The 19,700-nt window shown below is 39.0% G+C and overlaps 2 protein-coding genes across 17 annotated transcripts in view; one reads left to right on the top strand and one right to left on the bottom strand.

Moving 5' to 3' along the window:
- The window catches only part of FRYL (FRY like transcription coactivator), a 387,869-nt gene that overhangs the window by 300,039 nt on the left and 68,130 nt on the right, over positions 1–19,700 (bottom strand). The window lies entirely within an intron of this gene.
- On the top strand, positions 18,206–18,659 carry LOC102938876 (40S ribosomal protein S15-like). The gene has a single exon (XM_037897825.2). The coding sequence runs from the start codon at positions 18,231–18,233 to the stop codon at positions 18,657–18,659; it is 429 nt and encodes a 142-aa protein (XP_037753753.1). The 5' UTR covers positions 18,206–18,230.

The raw sequence follows: 19,700 nt of genomic DNA, 5'->3' as shown, positions 1-19,700 counted from the left end.
TGTTTTGATTACTTCATGTTTTTCACTGTATGAGGAAGCACTTTTTTGTGCAAATAAATATATTATGTATATGACTGTTATTTCATCTATAGCCAATGAAAGATTTAAACAATAATTGAATGAAAAAGGCAGCTCTAGCCCAACACAAGCTAGTGCGCTTAATATTAATAAAACTGACATTTTTGCTACAAAAACTATCATACAAAAAGTCAAACAGAAAAATTAAGTTGACTGCACAGCATAAATCGTGCATAACTAAGTTAACATAAAGCAAATTAATATGTAACTTTAAGGGTGTGTTACTTAGAGTTGCTAGAGATCATACATATCTGAGGTTTCTTAGTGTTCTGTGCAGCTAGAAAGAAACCAGTTGGATGCCTGTATTTTGTTTACAATTTTAGTAAAGTAAACCAATCTTTTAAATGACAACATCCTGACTACACAGCTGGTTTAACAGAATGTTCCTGATTCAATTTAAAAAGGAGTAATGCCTAAAACTGCTGGCACAGAGACAGCTTCCTGAATCTAGGCCATACGAATGTCACTTCATTGTTAGTGAAAAAAAAGCTCAGCTATAATCAGACCTTAGCCAGCACTGCAACATTTTGCCAGCTAAGCAAGCCATTAAAACCCCAATGATGGAGTTCAGCTGGGTTTCTACTATATATTCATCACCAACAAATATTTACAATTGATGTATTGCACATATCTGAGATTTTTAATATACTGAATCCTTCCGAAGAGAAATTAGGAGTTTCCCTAATGTAAACTTTGTATAAAAAAAAAAATAAAAAAACTCATTTGTAAAAATGTTTTAAGAGAAATATTTATCTGAAAACCACATTTTGATATACTGTATTGCATATATACTCATCTTATACGTGTGTGTGTGTGTGTGTGTGTGTGTGTGTGTGTGTGTGTGTGTGTGTGTGTGAGATGTTCTGTACATATTGCATCACCTAAATGGAATATTTTTGAAAACAAAAATAACTTAGTTTTCCCGTTCAGCTCAAGTCACTGGGCTATCAATATGAATTACAGTACCTAACACAGAAAGCACTACAGCCTTCCTTTAAGGTCTGCTCACAGCCATTATGCACAATAGATGATGATAGAATGTGACTAGCAAGCACTGAGAACATCCTGAAAAATGTCTACTATGCACACAGTTATATCAGTGTCAATTTTCACAAAATCTGGTGAGAAGGACTATTATGATTATTAAAAGCCAGCTGAACACTGGAAATTCATGGTTAACCAGAAGATCCTCTAATACCTAGGTACAACGTGGTGAAGAAAGAGTCAGTAAGGTGTTTCACTGTCATGCTTACGTAATGGAGGACATAATGGAAATACTGTAATACCATACAGAACCCTCGCTCATATGACAATTACTTTTATTATATCTGTGTGTCACAACTAATTTTTATAACCTAGAATGTACCTTCATTTCCTTTTAATATTTTACAGCAGATTTTTTGTGATCAAATCCTAGACTATTTCAGTTTCCAAGCAACATACAGTAGTCAAATAATTTTAAGCATTTTTAAAGCTACCATTTTTGTATTACACCCTGGATTTATACTCTGAATGGGAAAAGTCCATTTTCTGTCATATATTTACAAACTAAAATATAGTTAAATCAAGAGCACTGACAACTGTGAAGATTTCTTTTCAAGCTCTAATTTGGAACATTTTCAGCCCAACTTTTTAAATACAAAATATAAACAAACACAGTTTTTGCTTTGCAGCTAAACAAGTATACAGGGTCTAATTTCAAGAGCTTTATTTTCTACTTTTAAAAAATTATGGTTAAAAGTTGAAATTTTAGAAATGGTTAGTCCATAATATGGACTGAAGCCTTTGATATTAACACCATGTACGTCTTGTAAGCTATTCCAAGACGTGTTCAATGTCCCCTTATGAGTATTTCTACTGGGTATTTCTAACCTGTTAAATAATGCCTCCAAGACACAGATATACATGATGCACCATAAAGATGATGATGTTTCAGGTCAAAGATCTAAGCAGCAGTGTTTTGAGGTTATATCTTGGTGGGTGGAGGCTCAACACATTTCAGCATGCCTCAAAACAATCCTTAAATTACCCAAATATTGCTTAAAATGGAGATGTCAGAGGTCACTCTTAAAATCCCCTATGGGCCTTTTTAAACAATTACAGGTACATAAGGAAATTAAGCACACAGAATATAAAATATTTAGGTCAAAATTTAAAAACACTTCACATTTCTCAGTTTAGTCCGTTCTGCCATTCTGAATTTATCTGGCTGTGACTATGGTATTACAGCCTATGTACCACAGGACACAAAAACTCCCTGACATGAGATCCCTGCATTAACTATGAGAAATTGGAAGTGAGTTGAGGACAGAGTGGCAATCTTAACACAGATCATCCTTGTTTTTGTTGGCTCCGTTCAGACATGAAAGCTCCATAAAAGTGCAGGTTGAGGCATTTAAAGCAAAAATAGTTTGAGATCTAGTTTGCTGAAAATAAAAAAATATTAGTTTCCCATCTCAAACATAAGTATATTAATGAACAGAAAAAGTTATGCCCACTATATTATTCACAATCTGCACAGTTGATTTTGCTTCAAAAGAACATTATGTGCTGACAGAACTATGGAATAGTACTGGTGTCAGACAAATAACAAATAGACCCTGGTCTCTGCAGTTTTCTTAGCCAGCAAAGGTACAAAAGAACTTAGAATGAAACCAATATTATCCAGGAAATTAAAGAATGACTCTTCTCCTTACTTGAGAACTGGGAAACAGATAGAGCAGTTTTCTGGTCACTGAATGTATATACCAGGTTTTAAATCACACTGTATTAATCTACTGGTTCATGCAAAAAATACTATTTTTAACTAGCTTAAAATTTTACAGATCAGCATGCAAAATGAAAACTATCAAGATCTTATTCTCTCAGTGAAGAAAATATACTTACTGCTACTGCTCCAGGACTTTAAAAGGGACTTTATGTTAATTTCAAAAAACACAGAATCCTGTAAACTCAACATTATGCCTCAGGCAGCTGCTGCAGCAGCAGCAGCTGCTATGGTTTTGTTGTCAAACTATTGTCCCTTCTTTGCTCACAGGCAGCAGAGTTTTGGCCCACAGTGTCGCTATTTCATTGCCATGCAGTCTCTGAGTGACGCACAACTAGAGTAGAAACGCTGCTGAATGCAGATGAACTCTCTGGTATGGAAAAAAGCTTACAAGTTTGTCATAAGAATGCACTGAAGGGCATCTTCACCTTTCTTTATGCAGTAATACATTACTTCCACAGTCTAGAAACAAAATAGTAAACACAGAAGACAGTCTGATCTGTAGCCTTTTGTTAGTCATTTTGTTTTTAGTAAACACAACGGGCTGGAGCTCTGAACTACAGGCTTCAACTTATTCCAATAGCTTTAATTGCTACTAGAATAAAAACGGATTAACAACTGTAACAAGATCGTCATGTCTCCTCCTCCTCAAACAGCCGACAGTTACACGTTAGTCTATACAGCTCCCAGCATTAGAAAAGATTTTCTCCTTCTAGTCTTCAGAGCAAGCACATTCTTTCCAGAGCTCCATACAGTCAGTCAATAAGCGGTGACTTCTCAGCATTCTTGTGAAGATGCACAGTACAACTTCCCACTTAATCCACTGGAGATAATGCTGGCTAATGGATCGGGAGGATGATGTAATGAATACTGTGGCTCTAAGCCTACATCAGCTCTCTAAAATTGCTCAGCTCAACTAATGTTTCTTCCTGCCTCTTAAACCCAGATGTCTAATATCTCATTTCCTAACTGCAGAGAAAGGTAACTGCATTATAATTAAATGATAACTTTAAAATATAAACAGAGAGTCAGATATTCTTACTTTAAGGATACGTGATTCCTTTTGTACACTGCTATAATATTCACACTAGAAATCAAAATTATGCTGACAAAGAATGATCCATTTATCTTTAAAACAAAACAAAAAACCTTCACTCCACAGCAGTCATGGAAGATTGACAAAATGATAAACTAGAGCTCCTTTGACATAAAGGCATTTTTATAACAACATACAGCTCTCAACTTCAGTAGGAGCACATTTCATGCTAAAAATATCAATAGACAATTTTAAAGAAAAATGTATATTTAGCATAATTATGAGTATTTCCTTCAAGTGCTGCTATCAGTGTGTAAGTATAATTTTCCCACTTTCCTCACCCCAACTTTTAAATTTGTAATCATTTACTTGTGACATACATAGTTACAAAGAGAACGGAAAAATCTGTGATGTTTAATTCCAGACTTGAAATATTACTTGAGACAGAGATCAAAAACTAAGGGACATGCACAATTTTGCTCTTGAAACATTTGTGATATTAAGGACAAAGAAGAGTTTGATTACATTAAATGTTTTTGCCCATATTACTTTGCCATTAAAGATGTGGAAGAGGCCTCTGAAAAAAGATTTCACAAGCACTTGAAAACTATATTCAAAAATAAAACAGAAATTAAAGACAAGATCCCTGCCCTGAGGAGCTTTCAGTTAATATTAGAGGGGAGAACTGAAGTAACAAATAGTACTGAAATGGAAGGAAAACAAGGGCTATAGTGATAAAACCATGAAGTCACTCAGTTTAGGTATGTGCATATACTGGCAGTTCAAATTAAAAGTTTATTTTTTTAATTTTCTCAACAATTTAAACAAAAATATTACGAGTAAATAAACAGTTTGCCCTGAAACCACTCTGAAATTTCTATTTGAGTCAGTGCTTGCCGTGAATATTTCCTGACATCTCAGACAGCTATGGAAAATACTAGTTTTCCTATGATAAATTAATGTAGCGTTACTCATGCATTTAAGGAAAGATAATCAGGCTATTGGTGTGGCCTTAACAGACTCAAATACAAGAGGTGAAGAAGCTGCTCAGCTGCACAGCTCGAAACCCCAGTGGAGCTTCACTAATAATAGTCAGAAACCTACGCCTGGTCTCCGCTACAAACTTAGGTCGACGGAAGCCACCTTAAGTCAACCTAATAATGTATGCATCTACACTACCAGGTCCCTTCCACCAACCTAACTTGCCTGTAACATCAACTTAATTACTCCACATCTGCAAAAGGCATAGTGCTTAATTTGATGTTGATGGATCGACAGAGATGTAGTGCAGATGCAGCATTGTGTAAGTCAACTGAATTGCCTCCAGCAGATATCCCACAATGCTCCGCTGTGACTGCTCTGGAGATCGTTTTCAACTCCACTGCACAGCAGCCAGGTACACAAGAAACAGCCCCTGCCCTTGTAAAGCTCTGGGAACTTTTGTATTCTGATTTCCTGTTTCATCAGCATGGAGAGTTCGCCAGTCCAGCTGATCATGGCAACTCAACACTCCAAACATGCTCCAGTGTGAAATACACAGGAGGTGCTGGATCTTATTGGTCTGTGGAGAGAAGAGTCTGTGCAAGCACAGCTCCAATCCAGTTGAAGAAACAGACATCTACACAAAGATCACGCAGGGCATGGTGGAGAAGAGGGACACGCAGCAGAAGACAAGGGACGCAAACAATCATTCTGGTTCTGCACCACAGACATGCCGGTTCTACAATGAGCTGAATGCGATTCTCGGTGGCAACCCCACCACTACCCCGAAACGCAGCATGGATACCTCCCAGGAGTCTGAGTCCCAGTCTACCTCAGGCAACAATGAGGAGGACATTCTGGACAAGGAAGAGGAGTAGGAGGAGAATGGGAGACGAGAGAAGTGGATCCATTCTCCCCAAGTGCCAGGAGCTATTTTTAACCCCGGAGCCCAGCCAGTTGCAGGACAGCATGGTGGCTGAGTATCATGCCAGGGAAGGCACTCTGGAGTGACTATGCAATTCCAAACAAACTGTAGGGGTTACATTTTTTTTATTATTTTATGTTCAATATGAAGAAAAACTGAGGTGCAGTGGGTATCTGCTTCCCAGTGGCCACTCCAGCTATGCAGAGGGTTTCCCCCATTCCGAAAAGACTGTTTATGTGCATTGGGATGGCCTGGGAGTTCTCCATAGAGATCTCTAGGAAACTTTCATGGAGATACTCTGCAATCCTTTGCTGAAGGTTTCTGTGGAGGGTTGCCTTATTTCTTTCACCACAGGAGGACACTTTCCCATACCACTACAGTATTAACTCTGATGGCATCATTGCAGTACACCACATAGCAGCATAAGGACCACGTCTGTACCCAAACGCTTGCAGCATCTGCTCCCTTACCACCTCTGTTACCCTCAGGAGACTGATATCACTTAGGGTCACCTAGAGGAGATGATGGAAGTTTTCACTAAAAGTGCTTATACCACAAACAACAGAACATGTGATTTCCCCATCCATGGTGATTTACAGGTCCCTCAACCATGGTTTCCCTAACATGCCAGTGGTTTGGATGGCAGGGATCAGCATTGACCTCAGAATCTGCAAGCCGAGGGTGACTGCTACTGGCAGTGTTAAGGAAATAGATGGGAGCTTCCTGTATCAGTTGTGGCCACAAACCCCCACCCAGGAGCCGCCTTGGATGAAGACCACAATTTGGGAAGCTTAATGCTGGTTCCTTGTCTCAAAAGACACATCCATGATGCTAAGAGTATGGGGAATTGTCCACCTGTACTCCCAACATGGGTTCCCCACAAGTTGCAGCACAAGGCCCTTCACCCATGCTGCTGGACCATACTCACCATGGCTGATATAGCAAACTAGTTTATTGAATAGCTAAGGATTCTCATTAAAATAAAAGCTAAGATATTTATGGAATTGCATGACTCCTAGAACTGCGGGGCAATAAGGGCAAGTCTACGCTACAGTGCTACATTAGTGCGGCTGCACTGCTGTAGCACGTCTGGTGAAGACATGCTATGCCAATAGGAGAGCGTGCTCCTGTCAGCATAAGTACTCCACCTCCACAAGTGGCGGAAGCTATGGTCTCCCGCCGACACAGCACCAGTGTGGACAACACTTATGTCAATGCAACTTGTGTTGTTCAAGGGGTTGTCTTTTTCACACTCCTGAGTGACGTAAGTTACATCGACTTAAGCAGTAGTGTAGATGCGCCCTCAGAAAAACAGCCAATATCATGCAGCACTATTGTTAACTCCTACATCAGCTTACAGTTTTCAATGTGATCGGGGACAATACTGACAAAAACAGAATTTCACCTGCTGACACCAACTGTGAGTTTGGCCAAATGAGTCTTGGGGTAGTTTCAATTGTTTTCCCCATCATACCAAAAGATTGTTTCATTATTATTTCTATGCAGTCATAGTTACTAATTACTTTCTTTGGTAGACTTCTTAAGAGGAAATACAGACTTCTTTTAGATGTGACTGATGTATTAGAAAGCCAGTTGCAAGTTGCGAGCCCCGACCGCGATGAATGGCTGCGCGCCCTGACCCTGCGTTATATCGGGGTAGAGATGTACATTTTAGAATTCTCAATAATTCAAACCATTTGATTGTTCCCCCTCCCACATTAAAATTTAAATGTGTCAATATGTTAATATTTATCAAGTTACAGGTTTTGCACGTGTAACTAACATGCTTTATACTGCAGCATTTGATTTTTAAGTCCAAAGAAAAGGAGAGAAGCAGTGGGAAGGACTCGTGGATTTTAGTTTGAATACTCAGTTTCTCTATATGTGTACAAAGAGCAGAACAGTGCAACTCAGCTCAGAAGACCCAGAAACATCCAGAAGTAAGGTGTGCAGATACCAGATATGTTCAGTAGTTGTTTCTGAAACTGTAAAGGCAGTTGTCATTAAGGGAAAGAACTCTTGCAATTTTCATGCATTCATCATCTGAAACCTGTGCCAAACCAGAGCTCAGGGGAATAAAGATAATAAATATAGGCATTAACAGCCCTGTAAGACTCAAGTGGCTGATCGACCAGAACCAAAAGATGTGTCTGCTGCCAGTGCTGGGTCCCAATTCCTATACCACTCCGAATACAGAGGAGTGTTAATCCACCTTTATTTACTAGGGAAACCCTTCATTAGGATAATGTTTAGACCACTGCAGTGTGTTTTATGGATCAAGAGGGAGAGCATTTGAGTCACTCCCTAGAGGCTACAGAGCTTGTGGATCTTACATATAGCTATTAACTAACTGCTTTGAATTGGTATTTTGTCTCAGTGAGAGAGAGACAGCATGCACACAGTAAGGTGAGTCTTATTGATTGAGCTAGATTTATGGGGGAAAGATAGCACCAGAAAGAGTGAGAGCCTTATACAAATCCAGGGAATCAATATTTTATATGCCGATAGCACTGTAAGTTAATATTATTTTGATCAAACTGTGAAGCTGATCCCAATGCCTGTACTACTTTGGAACTAATGAGAAGACCAGTCAGCTATTATCCCAAGCAATGTTGCTAACTCTAAGGATCCCAAGACTTTTGTTTGTTGAAAAGGCTCTGAAGTTTTGGGAAAGAACTGAAGTGCTGCCATACGTCTCAAACTCTGAAGAATCCAGATAACATACTACATATTATAGCCATGCTATAGACTGAGAAATCATCTTGGAAAGAAGATCAGGAGGTAAATGTGTTTAGAAGTATAGAAGTGTAAATGTTATGTTGAAACTCTTAGTTTAAACTAAATAGGGAAGTCTGTATGAGGACCAGTAGACTTACTACCTAAAAGTATTTTTCAGTTATTCGTAAGTATTCCAAATACTATTTACAGTGTGTGTGTGTGTGAGAGTAAGCGAGAAGAGAAATGTTTGTTTATTAAGAAATTATGTACTACTCCTTGAAGCTGACTGAGAACTGGTCCTCAATCTCATGGCTGTTGTTTATAAAATCCTTGAATGTACGAGTTAACTCTGTGTAATGCTCACTGAAAGTCCTGAAAAGACAGAACTCTGGCATGTGCTTTAGCAAAGTGTGATAAAATTATACACAATACTGCATCAGCATCCCTCCCTATCTGTTACATAGGTACCTAGAGCCAAACTTTTAAAGATGTCAATAAGCACCTGATTGGATTTTCAAGAGTGCCCAGGCTCCTTACTCTGACATCAATTGGTGTTAGATGCCTAGGAACATTCATGAATCCCATTAGGTAACTGTCTGCATTACTGGATACTTGCCATGTTATTTACATTTTGAAGACTACTTCTAAATATAAACAGTATCCACTATATCATTCTCTTATTTAAAATTTCTAATAAGTATGTAGATTGAACAGGTCCAATAGTTATGGACAAGAGAATCATCTTAAAAAAAGAATTTATTTATTTTACATTTTCATTAATATATTGGTCAAAGTTCGTTTTTAAAATCATTTTACTCCTGTTGAACTACATTTTACCATTTTATCTCATAATTCATGCATTTTACCTATTTTCCCCTCCAACACAAGTTTGTGTGTGTGTGGTGAGAGAGAGACTGTCTCCCATCTCTCCCCCTCCTCAAAAAGTACCATCATATTCATCATTCTGAGTGTCTTCTCTATCCCATCATAAAAATAATTTTAACTAAATCCCAGCATAAACACTACATGAAAAATCACCACGAAAAACATTCTGATAAACTACATAATATACCCAAGTCACACTGTTCCAAAAAGCTCCTTAGCTACATTCACCTTCAAGATGACAGACTGTTACTGAAATGCAATTTCAGTATAAGAATGACATCTAACATAAAATATACAATTTATGATGTTTGATTATGGCTATGAATTTTCCATGAAGTGTTGGAGAAGCTATATTGTGAACATACAGATTTTATCTTGTACATGGTTAAAGTTCTTTAAGATCATTAAAGTAGCAGCTGTTAAATACAGTAACTCCCCACTTAACGTCCTCTTGCTTAATGTTCTCGATCTTATATCCCTGCTCAATTACAGAACATGATCCATTTAAAGTTGTGCAATGCTTCGCTATAATGTCGTTTGGCTGCCTGCTTTGTCCACAGCTGGCATCCCTCCTATGCCTCCCCCCCCAGCACCTCCCACCCGCCAGCAGACCCTGCCAATCAGCACCTTCCCCCTCCACCCCCTGCCCGCGGGAATCAGCTGGCTTGCCGTGTTCAGGAGTGAGGGGGGAGGAGCGAGGACTCGGCGCCCAGGCTCCCCCTGCCTCCTGAACGCCGCAAACCAGCTGATTGCCACAGGCGGGAAGGAGGGGGGGAGACTGCACGCCCAGTCCTCGCTCCTCCCCCCTCCCTCTTGCCCCCGAATGCCGCAAACCAGCTGATTGCCGCGGACAGGAGGGAGGGGCGAAGAGTGAGGACGCAGCGCACGGAGTAAAGGGGGAGGTGGGGGAAGAAGAGGTGGGTTAAGGGTGGGGCTTGGGGTGGAGTGGGCGGGCCGAGGGTTGAGCCCTCCGCCCCTCGTGCTTGCAGAGTAGGGGAAGCTGTCACTGCTGCTGTGCAACGTGCTTCTCCTAGCCTACAGCACCTTCAGCCTCCTTGCCTGCCTCGCTGTCTCCAGTGCCAGTGGGCTGTGCCTGTGTGGGGTAAGGCGGGGGCACCTCCCAACTATAGTACTGTACTGTACTGTATGGCAAAAAAAAATTCCCTGGAACCTAACCCCCACTATTTACATTCATTTTTGTGGAGAAACTGGATTCACTTAACATTGTTTCACTTAAAGTCGCATTTTTCAGGAACATAAATGCACGTTAAGTGAGGAGTTACTGTAATAGTTAACAGAAATTATTAGACTACCTACCTCTTACATAGCACTCAAAGTTAAAATTATTTTGATCAAACTGTGAAATGTTGCGCGCGCGCACACACACACACACACACACACAGGATAATTTAGTTTTAGGTAAATGCAATTTCTAGTGACTTTTTTTTTTTTTTTTACACTGACTAGACCGCCTTTGAAATATCTACTCACATTTTTCTGGGAATAAACAGTTTGACACTGAAATAAGTTCACTTGTACAATCCAGGTGCATCTTAACAGCAATCATAGCCCAAGACTTATGTTGATTTACAAACCTTAAAAATTCTGAGACTAAGGAAAAAAAATTGAAAGAACTACCTGATTCAAATGGAAGAACAGGTTATTACTAGTGGAAAAAGAAAAGGAGTACTTGTGGCATCTTAGAGACTAACAAATTTATTTGAGCATAAGCTTTCGTGAGCTACAGTTCACTTCATCGAATGCATCCGATGAAGTGAGCTGTAGCTCACGAAAGCTTATGCTCAAATAAATCTGTTAGTCTCTAAGGTGCCACAAGTACTCCTTTTCTTTTTGCAAATACAGACTAACACGGCTGTTACTCTGAAACCTGTTACTAGTGGAAAGAATGTGAAATAATACTAGTAAGTACCTACCATAAATCTGCACACACAGCCTTTTCTGGAAGGCCTAAAAGTTCTCAGCTTTCCAGACAAAAAAGCAGCATCTCAAAAACAAGTTCTCCATAACAAACATGTGAAACTTAACCCTCCTAATGTCCTGGAGCCTATGCGACCTCAACACAAAAACGTAAATGAAAAATTTCATGACAAACTTGTTTCTCTTCATACAGTAAGTATTATTAGAATAGGATGAGGTCAATCTTTCTCCACTGGTTTTATCATCCTACTTATTGTGGTTTTGTGTTGCAAAAAGAAAAAATTACTAAAAAGGTAATGGGGTAATTTAGAACATTCAATGTTAAATCCATCGGAAAAATAAAAATACTACACATCGAAGGTCTTTGGGACAGTCTTGGACCCGTGTTTCTCTGCTAAATTTATAAACACCTTCTCACGTACGCAGTCCCAGAAGGGTGACCACCCATTGTGAATTGGGTGGGTTAGTCCCAAAATGCACAGTTCAAGTCCCAGTCCTGGGCTGAATGACTCCACCACAGCATTTGTCTGAGATTCCCTGTGGTGCCACTCGGCGCCTGTCCAAGGCTCAGGGGCAGTGCCAACCTCTTCCAGGAGGGGAAAGAGGGGAGAGGTGCTGAGGTGGTCTTCAGTGCTGGATCCTCCACTCCCCTTTTTGTCACAGTTATTTTTAGTAAAAGTAATCTTGACAAAATCTTAGCTTTACTTATTACAACAGTCTGTAGCCCAATAACACCCCCCCTTCTTTTCCCTATGACTGCAGGTTGTTAATGGGCCACTTCACCTTGAATGGGGTCCCTTAGAATGCGTGTTAACTACTTATGCTAAACAATCTGTTCCACCTTGTATTTAACTGTGACACTCTGAGTACCTTTCCGGAGACTTAAGGAAGAGCGCTGTGTAGCTCGAAAGCCTGTCTTATTGGACCAACTTCTGTTGGTGAAAGAAAAATAATATCTCACCCACTTTGTCTCTTTGATCATGGGATCAGTTAGATACCAACACAAGTATTGTGTAGTATGCTCTTGAATCTAAGAAAGTTTTAACTTGTAACCAGTGAACTATAAAACTGTGAACAACAGTCAGTTTTAAATGCATCCCATGTGCTTTCTTCCAATTTTGACATACTAGGAGTCTCCAAGATCTTATTACAGAAATAGTTGGGTGATTTTGGGTCCAACACGAGGGTTTGTCTCAGCAGGCAGTTCTAGGAAGGTAGTAATCCCGGCCAACTTGATGACTTTTGATTTTTGATTATCTTGATTTTTGCAGCCACCCTGACAATCACAGCCTGCAGAATTTAAGTTTTTGGTTTTGGAGGGAGAGGTTTTTTTGGCGGGGGAGGGGGGACGGGCCATTCGGTTTGGCTTGATACAGAGTCTCACTGAAGTGTTAATGCTAAAGCCCAACAATTATACTAATTGTTTCAGGGAGCTCAATTCCCAGTGGTTCTATATTAAAGAGCAACCTGAATGAAAAAGAAAGCTAGTTTTCCCTCTCTGCTGCTTCAGATCCACTTAGTATTTCCCAGAAGGAATACAGGAGGTAAACTTCATTGCGTAACTAGTTTCTGAGTGGTAGCCATGTTAGTCTGTACCAGCAAAAACAACGAGGAGTCCTTGTGGCACCTTAGAGACTAACCAATTTATTTGGGCATAAGCTTTCGCGGGCTAAAACCCACTTCATCAGATGCATGAAGTGAAAAACATAGTAAGCTATAAATATTATAGCACATGAAAAGATGGGAGTTGCTTTACCAAGTGGGGAGCTAAAAAGGCCAATTCAATTAAGGGGAAGTGGCCTATTCTCAACAGTTGACAAGAAGGGGTGAATATCAAGAAAGGGAAAATTACTTTTGTAGTGCTAAAGCTATATAACTATATAAACCCATTGGAAGCATAAACTTCTCTAACCCTTGGAGCACAATTAAAAATTGAATTCATCCCTCTCCTCAGAATAAGTTTGGTATCTCTATTTTAGATACATACCTTACCTACAAACAACATTTATTTTACCTGGACTGTAATGCAAGCTAGCATGCACCAGCGTTTGGACATTTTTTCTGTTCCTCAGCTTATTGGCAATACTGCAAGTCAAAGCATTTCATTATCCCCCCTATAAATACTAATTGAAAAGGAAGAGTGACAAGACAGAACTCACATGTGACAGCCCTTGGAAAGGAAGAGAAAATACTCATTACCACCTCTTGGTGTCTCAAAGGAAGAAAAATGGAATTACTGAAGGGCTCCTAACATTCTCCCAAAATGGATTACTCATTTAGAACTCATATTTACCACCTTTAAATACGGAACTTGGGTAGCCACCTTAGCACTGTAAGGGTAACCAGAACTCTATTAACTAATGGTTTACTACCAAGAAACATATTAATCTCATCCTAGCAGAACTGCTTGTTGAGAAATAGGATTTATGTTCATAAAAGGAAACAACATTAATATACAAAAGTAATGTGGACACACTTGAGTAATGAGAGTTCTGTATGAATTATATATTTGATTTATACAGATCTCAATTTTTTAAAAAACTGTCCCATTATATGAATTCCCCTGCCTCACAATGTAACTGAAGGATAGGTCTGCTGATATAACTGCACGTTTTGCACACTATAAGTCCGATGGTCTATGCCATCATTACACTGGGCCAGCTGGCCTGCATTAATATTATGGAAAAAGAGGAAAGGAAGATCCAGAGAAAGGAGAGGAAAATTAAAGGATTCATCTATAAAGATACAGGTGATTAATCAAAGGTAAATTTTCCCACTGGGTTTCTCAGTGCATCTCATCTTTCTACCTTCTACACTGTAATCTCTTTGAGAAAGGGACTGTCTTGTACAGCCCTGAGCACACAGCTCTTAAATAAATTATAAATTTAACTGAACTGTATTCATTAACATCTGTAAAAGCTTTATGCCTCACACAGTTCATCACATTAAGTATTTCAGAAAATTAAGTATCTTCATTTTTTATTTTATTTTTTTATTTAAAAACTACAGTCATCCTACTAGCTTTATAAATCTAAAACAGGTATACAAGACTATTTCTAGCGTATACTCAGGGAAAATACCCATTAAGCACAACATCCACTTTATCTATAAAGCATTCTTCTGTAAGGCTTTGGCTTCTGCCTTAAATTAAGCAGCAAAATGTTACTTTTGTTAATTTAAGGGAAATGTATAGTTGCTGTATTTTAATCCTAAAAATAAAGTTAGCATTTTACCTCTATTAATTCCACATAAAGCAAATATTTTAGGTTCACATAATTCTTCTCTTCCATCTTTAGCATTACTGTCAGAAAACTACTGTTATTGAATTATACAACTTTTAACAGTTAAACTTGACAAACTCAGTGTTTCACCTGAATTTACATTCATTTATAAGCTATACTTCTTAAAACATCAACTATATTCTTTAAATAGGAACAACAACAACTGGAAACTTTTCTTTCGAATCACATACAATTCAGCCAGTCATGTAAGATAGGCAACCTCACTGTTTAAAAAAAAATGTTCAAATTTTGAACAGCTTTATTACATTTATTCTTATATTGCTCAATATCTGCTGAGATTAATAAACACTTTCCTAAAGCTTTTGTGCCTATTTTATTGATTGCTTTAATTACCTGTTTTGACAACACCTGCCTTCTAATGCATTCCTCATTGGTAATGCTGTAGTACATTGCTCTGTTCCATAAGAGCACCTCATTCCATTACCAGGATACAAAAATAGAAATAAGCAGATAATTTAAATAGGATTCAGCTACTATCTGCTACGGTTAAAAGCATGATCCTAGAACAGACTGCAAATCTGCATTTTGTAAATGATGACATCACACTTTTCTATGAGAATAGTCATGTAACACTGATTTGAGGAAATTACTTCTAATGACAGCCAGTTGGCAGGCATTTAATGAGTCAGAATAGAGAATTAATCTTCAACGGCAGGATTAGAGTTTTGTATGCTTTGTTTTCCTCAATTGCTCAACCACCGATAGTACATCAAATACAAGGTTAAACAAAGGCCTCTCCATTTTTGCTACAGTAGATGTGTACCTGCAGGATTTCCTTTCCAGCTGGTTCAACAGTAGTGTTTTTCCATTCTAGAACCAGTGTCGTCCTTTTTTACTAAGATTCACAACAAGATGTTGATTTGAAGCTTATTTTAAGACATAAGATAAAATTAACATTTTGATTAACTTTATACTAATAAGGTTCTAAAGACAGAAGGGACCATTGTGAATATCTAGTCTGACCTCCTGTAGAGCACAGGCCATAGACCTTGCCCAAAATAATTCCTAGAGCATATCTGCTAGAAAAACATGCCACCTTGATTTAAAAATAGTTAGAGATGGAGAATCTACTCTGCCCCTTTATAAATTGTTCCAATGGTAAATCAGTCTCACTATTAAAAATTTACGCTTTATTTCCAGTCTGAATTTGTCTAGCTTCATCTTCCAGCCATTAGATCTTGTTCTACCTTTCTCAGCTATATCAAAGAACCCATTATTAAATATTTGTTACCCAGGTAGGTATTTATAGACTACAATCAAGTCACCTCTTAACCTTCTCTTTGTTAACCTAAACAGATTAAGCTCTTGAGTCTACCACTATAAGGGACGTTTTCTAATCCTTTAATCATTCTCGTGGCTTTTCTCTGAAACTTCTCCAATTTATCAACATCCTTCTTGAACTGGGAGCACCAGAACTGGACATAGTATTCCAGCAGTGATTGCAGCAGTGCAAAATACAGAGGTAAAATAACCTCTCTACTCCTATTTGAGATTCCCCTGTTTATTCATCCCAGGATTGTATTAGCTTTTTTGGCTATAGCATCACATTGGGAGTTCACATGCAGCTAACTGTCCCCCACAATCCCCAAATCTTTTTTCAGAGTCACTGCTTCCCAGGATAGAGTCCTCCATCCTGCAAATCTGACATTCATTCTTTGTTTCCAGATGTATACATTTACATTTAGCTGTATTAAAATGCATATTGTTTGCTTTGTAAACTGGGTGCAAGCAATCTAGATCGTTCTGAATCAGTAACCACTCTTTTTCATTATTTACCACTCCCTCAATTTTTGTGTCATCTGCCAACCTTATCAGTGACGATTTTATGTTTTCTTCCAGGTCATTGATAAAGCACAGGGCCAAAAACCGAACCCAGCGGGATTCCACTAGAAACATAGCCACTCAATGACAATTCATTGCTTATCATTACAGTTTGAGACTTATCAGTTAGCCAGTTTTTAATCTATTTAATGTGTCCTGTGTTAAAATAAATAAATAAATTAGAATCATATAAAATTTAACAAAATGTCATGTGGTACCAAGTCATGTATTATATCAACACTCTTAACTTATCAACCAAACTTGTAATCTCATCAGAAAAGATATCCAGTTAGTTTGACAGAATCTATCTTCCATAAAACCATATGGATTTGCATTAATTACATTACCCTCCTTTAGGTTCTTTATTAATTGATTCCCCTGTCAGCCACTCTATTGTCCTGCCCAGGATTAATGTCAGGCTGACAGGCCTACAATTAGCTGGGTTGCTGGTTTACCCATTTTAAAAATTGGCACAGCATTAGCTTTCTTTCAGGCTTCTGGGACTTCCCCAGTGCTCCAAGACTTATTGAAAATCAATATTAAGGGTGCAGCAAGCTCCTCGGGCTCTTTTAAAACTCTTGGCTGCAAGTTATATGGATCTGCCGATTTAAAAATGTTTAAGTTTAGTACCTTCTTTTTAACATTCTCCAGGAAAAGGAAAGCAGTAGATCTAATCTACCTGCATTTCAGTAAAACATTTAATACAGTTCCACCTGGGAAGTTATTAAATTGAAAAAGATGGGGAATAATATGAGAACTGAAAGGTAGATAAGGAACTGGTTAACGGGGAGACTACAATGGGTCATACTGAAAGGTGAACTGTCAGGCTGGAGGAGGTTACTAATCGAGTTCCTCAGGGATCGGTTTTGGGATCAATCTTATTTAACATTTTTATTACTGACCTTGGCACAAAAATTGGGGGTGTGCTAATAAAATCTGTGGATGACACAAAGTTTGGAGGTATTGCCAATACGGAGAAGGACCGGAATATCATACAAGAAGATCTGGGATGACCTTGTAAACTGGAGTTATAGAAATAGGATGAAATATAATATTTCAAAGTGCAAGGCCATGTATTTAGGAACTAACAACAAGATATTTTTTTATAAACTGGGGACGTATCAGTTGGAAGTGACAGAGGAGGAAAAAGACTTCGGTGTCTGGTGGATTACAGGTTGACTATGAGCCACCAATGTGATGCGGCTGTGAAAAAGGCTAATTCAATCCTAGGATGCATCAGGCAAGGTATTTCCAGTAGAGAGGGGGGAAGTGTCAGTACCATTACACAATGAACTGGTGACACCTCATCTGGAATACTGTGTGCAATTCTGGTCTCCCATGTTTAAGAAAGATTAATTCAAACTGAAACAGGTGCAGAGAAGAGCTTTTAGAATGGTCAGAGAAACAGCAAACCTACCTTAGGAGAGGTGATCCAAAGAGCTTGGCTTCTTTAGCCTAACCAAAAGAAGGCTGAGGGGAAGATATGATTGATCTTTATAAATACATTAGAGGAATAAATACCAGGGAGGGAGAAGAGTGATTTAAGTTAAGTGCCAACGTGGACACAAGAACAGATGGATAATAAACTGGCCATCAACAAATTTAGGCTTGAAATTAGGCAAAGATTTCTAATCATCAGATGAGTAAAGTTCTGGAACAGCCTTCCAAGGGAAGCAGTAGGAGGCAAAAAACCTAACTGGCTTCAAGACTGAGCTTGATAAAATTTATGGAGGGGATGGTCTGATGAGTCTGCCTGCCATCCGAAGAGACACTGCCAAGATGACAGAAGTTGAACAGAAGAAGAAACGGAACTTTAGGAAATTCTCTTACAGAGGTGTTGATCTGGATCAGCTCCTCGATATGTCCTACGAGCAGCTGATGCAGCTGTACAGTGCTTGCCAGCGCAGGCGTCTGAACCGCGGCCTGCGTCGTAAGAAGCATTCCCTCCTGAAGCGTCTTCGCAAGGCCAAGAAGGAGGCCCCTCCCATGGAGGGGCCAGAGGCAGTCAAAACTCACCTGCATGACATGATCATCCTCCCCAAGATGGTGGGCAGCATGGTTGGCATATACAACGGCAAAACCTTCAACCAGGTGGAAATCAAACCCGAGATGATTGGCCACTACCTGGGCGAGTTTTCCATCACTTACAAGCCAGTGAAACCTGGTATCAGTGCTACCCACCCATCTAGGTTCACTCCTCTGAAGTAAATGATGCTTTGGGAAAATGTTTACTATATGTAAATAAAGAAAATGCTCCTGCCCGGGGGGGGGATCTAGCCTATCTGCAACTGCTAGCAGCAAATATCTCCAAAAGCCAGTGATGGGACACTAAATGAGGAGGGCTCTGAGTTACTACAGAGAATTCTTTCCCAGGTGTCTGGCTGATGGGTCTTGCTCACATGGTCTAACTGATCATCATATTTGGGGTCGGGAAGGAATTTTCCCCCAGCTCAGATTGACAGAGATCCTGGGGGGTTTTCACCATCCTCTGTAGCATGGGGCACGGGTCACCTGAAAGGTTTAAACTAGTGTAAATGGTGGATTCTCTGTGACTTGAAGTCTTTAAACCATGATTTGGAGGACTTCAGTAACTCAGCCCAGGATTATGGGTGGAGGACAGGAGTGGATGGGTGAGGTTCTGTGGCCTGCAATGTGCAGGAGGTCAAACTAGATGATCATAATGGTCTCTTCTGACTTTAAAAGTCTATAATATAAGTGGAATAGGAGTGTTATCACTATATGAAGCGACTGCATCACCTGTTTTTTCCCCAAATACAGAACATAAATATTTATTGAACACTTCTGCTTTTTCTATATTATTGATAATTCTACCATTTCCATCTAGCAATGGACCACTACCATTGTCAGGATTCTTTTTTAAAAAAAACTTTCTTACAGTTCTTAACTCTGCTAGCCATACATTTCTCCTTGTGTCCCTTGGCTTCCCTTATCAAATGTACTATAATTCCTAATTTCTGATTTATATTCATTACTATCAACTTCATTACTATCAACTTCCCTTGTCTTCCATTTGTTATATATTACTTTTTTTATTGCTGCCCTCACTTCCCCTATAAACCAGGTTGTTGTTTTTAAACCAGCACAGCCTTCTTCCTCAATTGTTGGATTGTGGCTTTTTGGCATCTAGTAAGGTGTTCCTAAATATTTCCCAATTATCATACACATTTTTCTGATTAAATTCTTCCTCGCAGCTGATTTGGTCATAATTGTTTTTAGCTTTGTGAAATT

This window comes from Chelonia mydas, chromosome 4 (genome assembly GCF_015237465.2).
Source record: "Chelonia mydas isolate rCheMyd1 chromosome 4, rCheMyd1.pri.v2, whole genome shotgun sequence".
NCBI lineage: Eukaryota > Metazoa > Chordata > Testudines > Cheloniidae > Chelonia > Chelonia mydas.
The sequence above is the reverse complement of the archived record's forward strand: the minus strand, read 5'-3'. Positions and strand labels throughout refer to the sequence as shown.

Coding starts and splice junctions, on each gene's coding strand:
- LOC102938876 (XM_037897825.2), top strand. CDS start 18,231: ATGACAGAAGTTGAACAGAAGAAGAAACGGAACTTTAGGAAATTCTCT.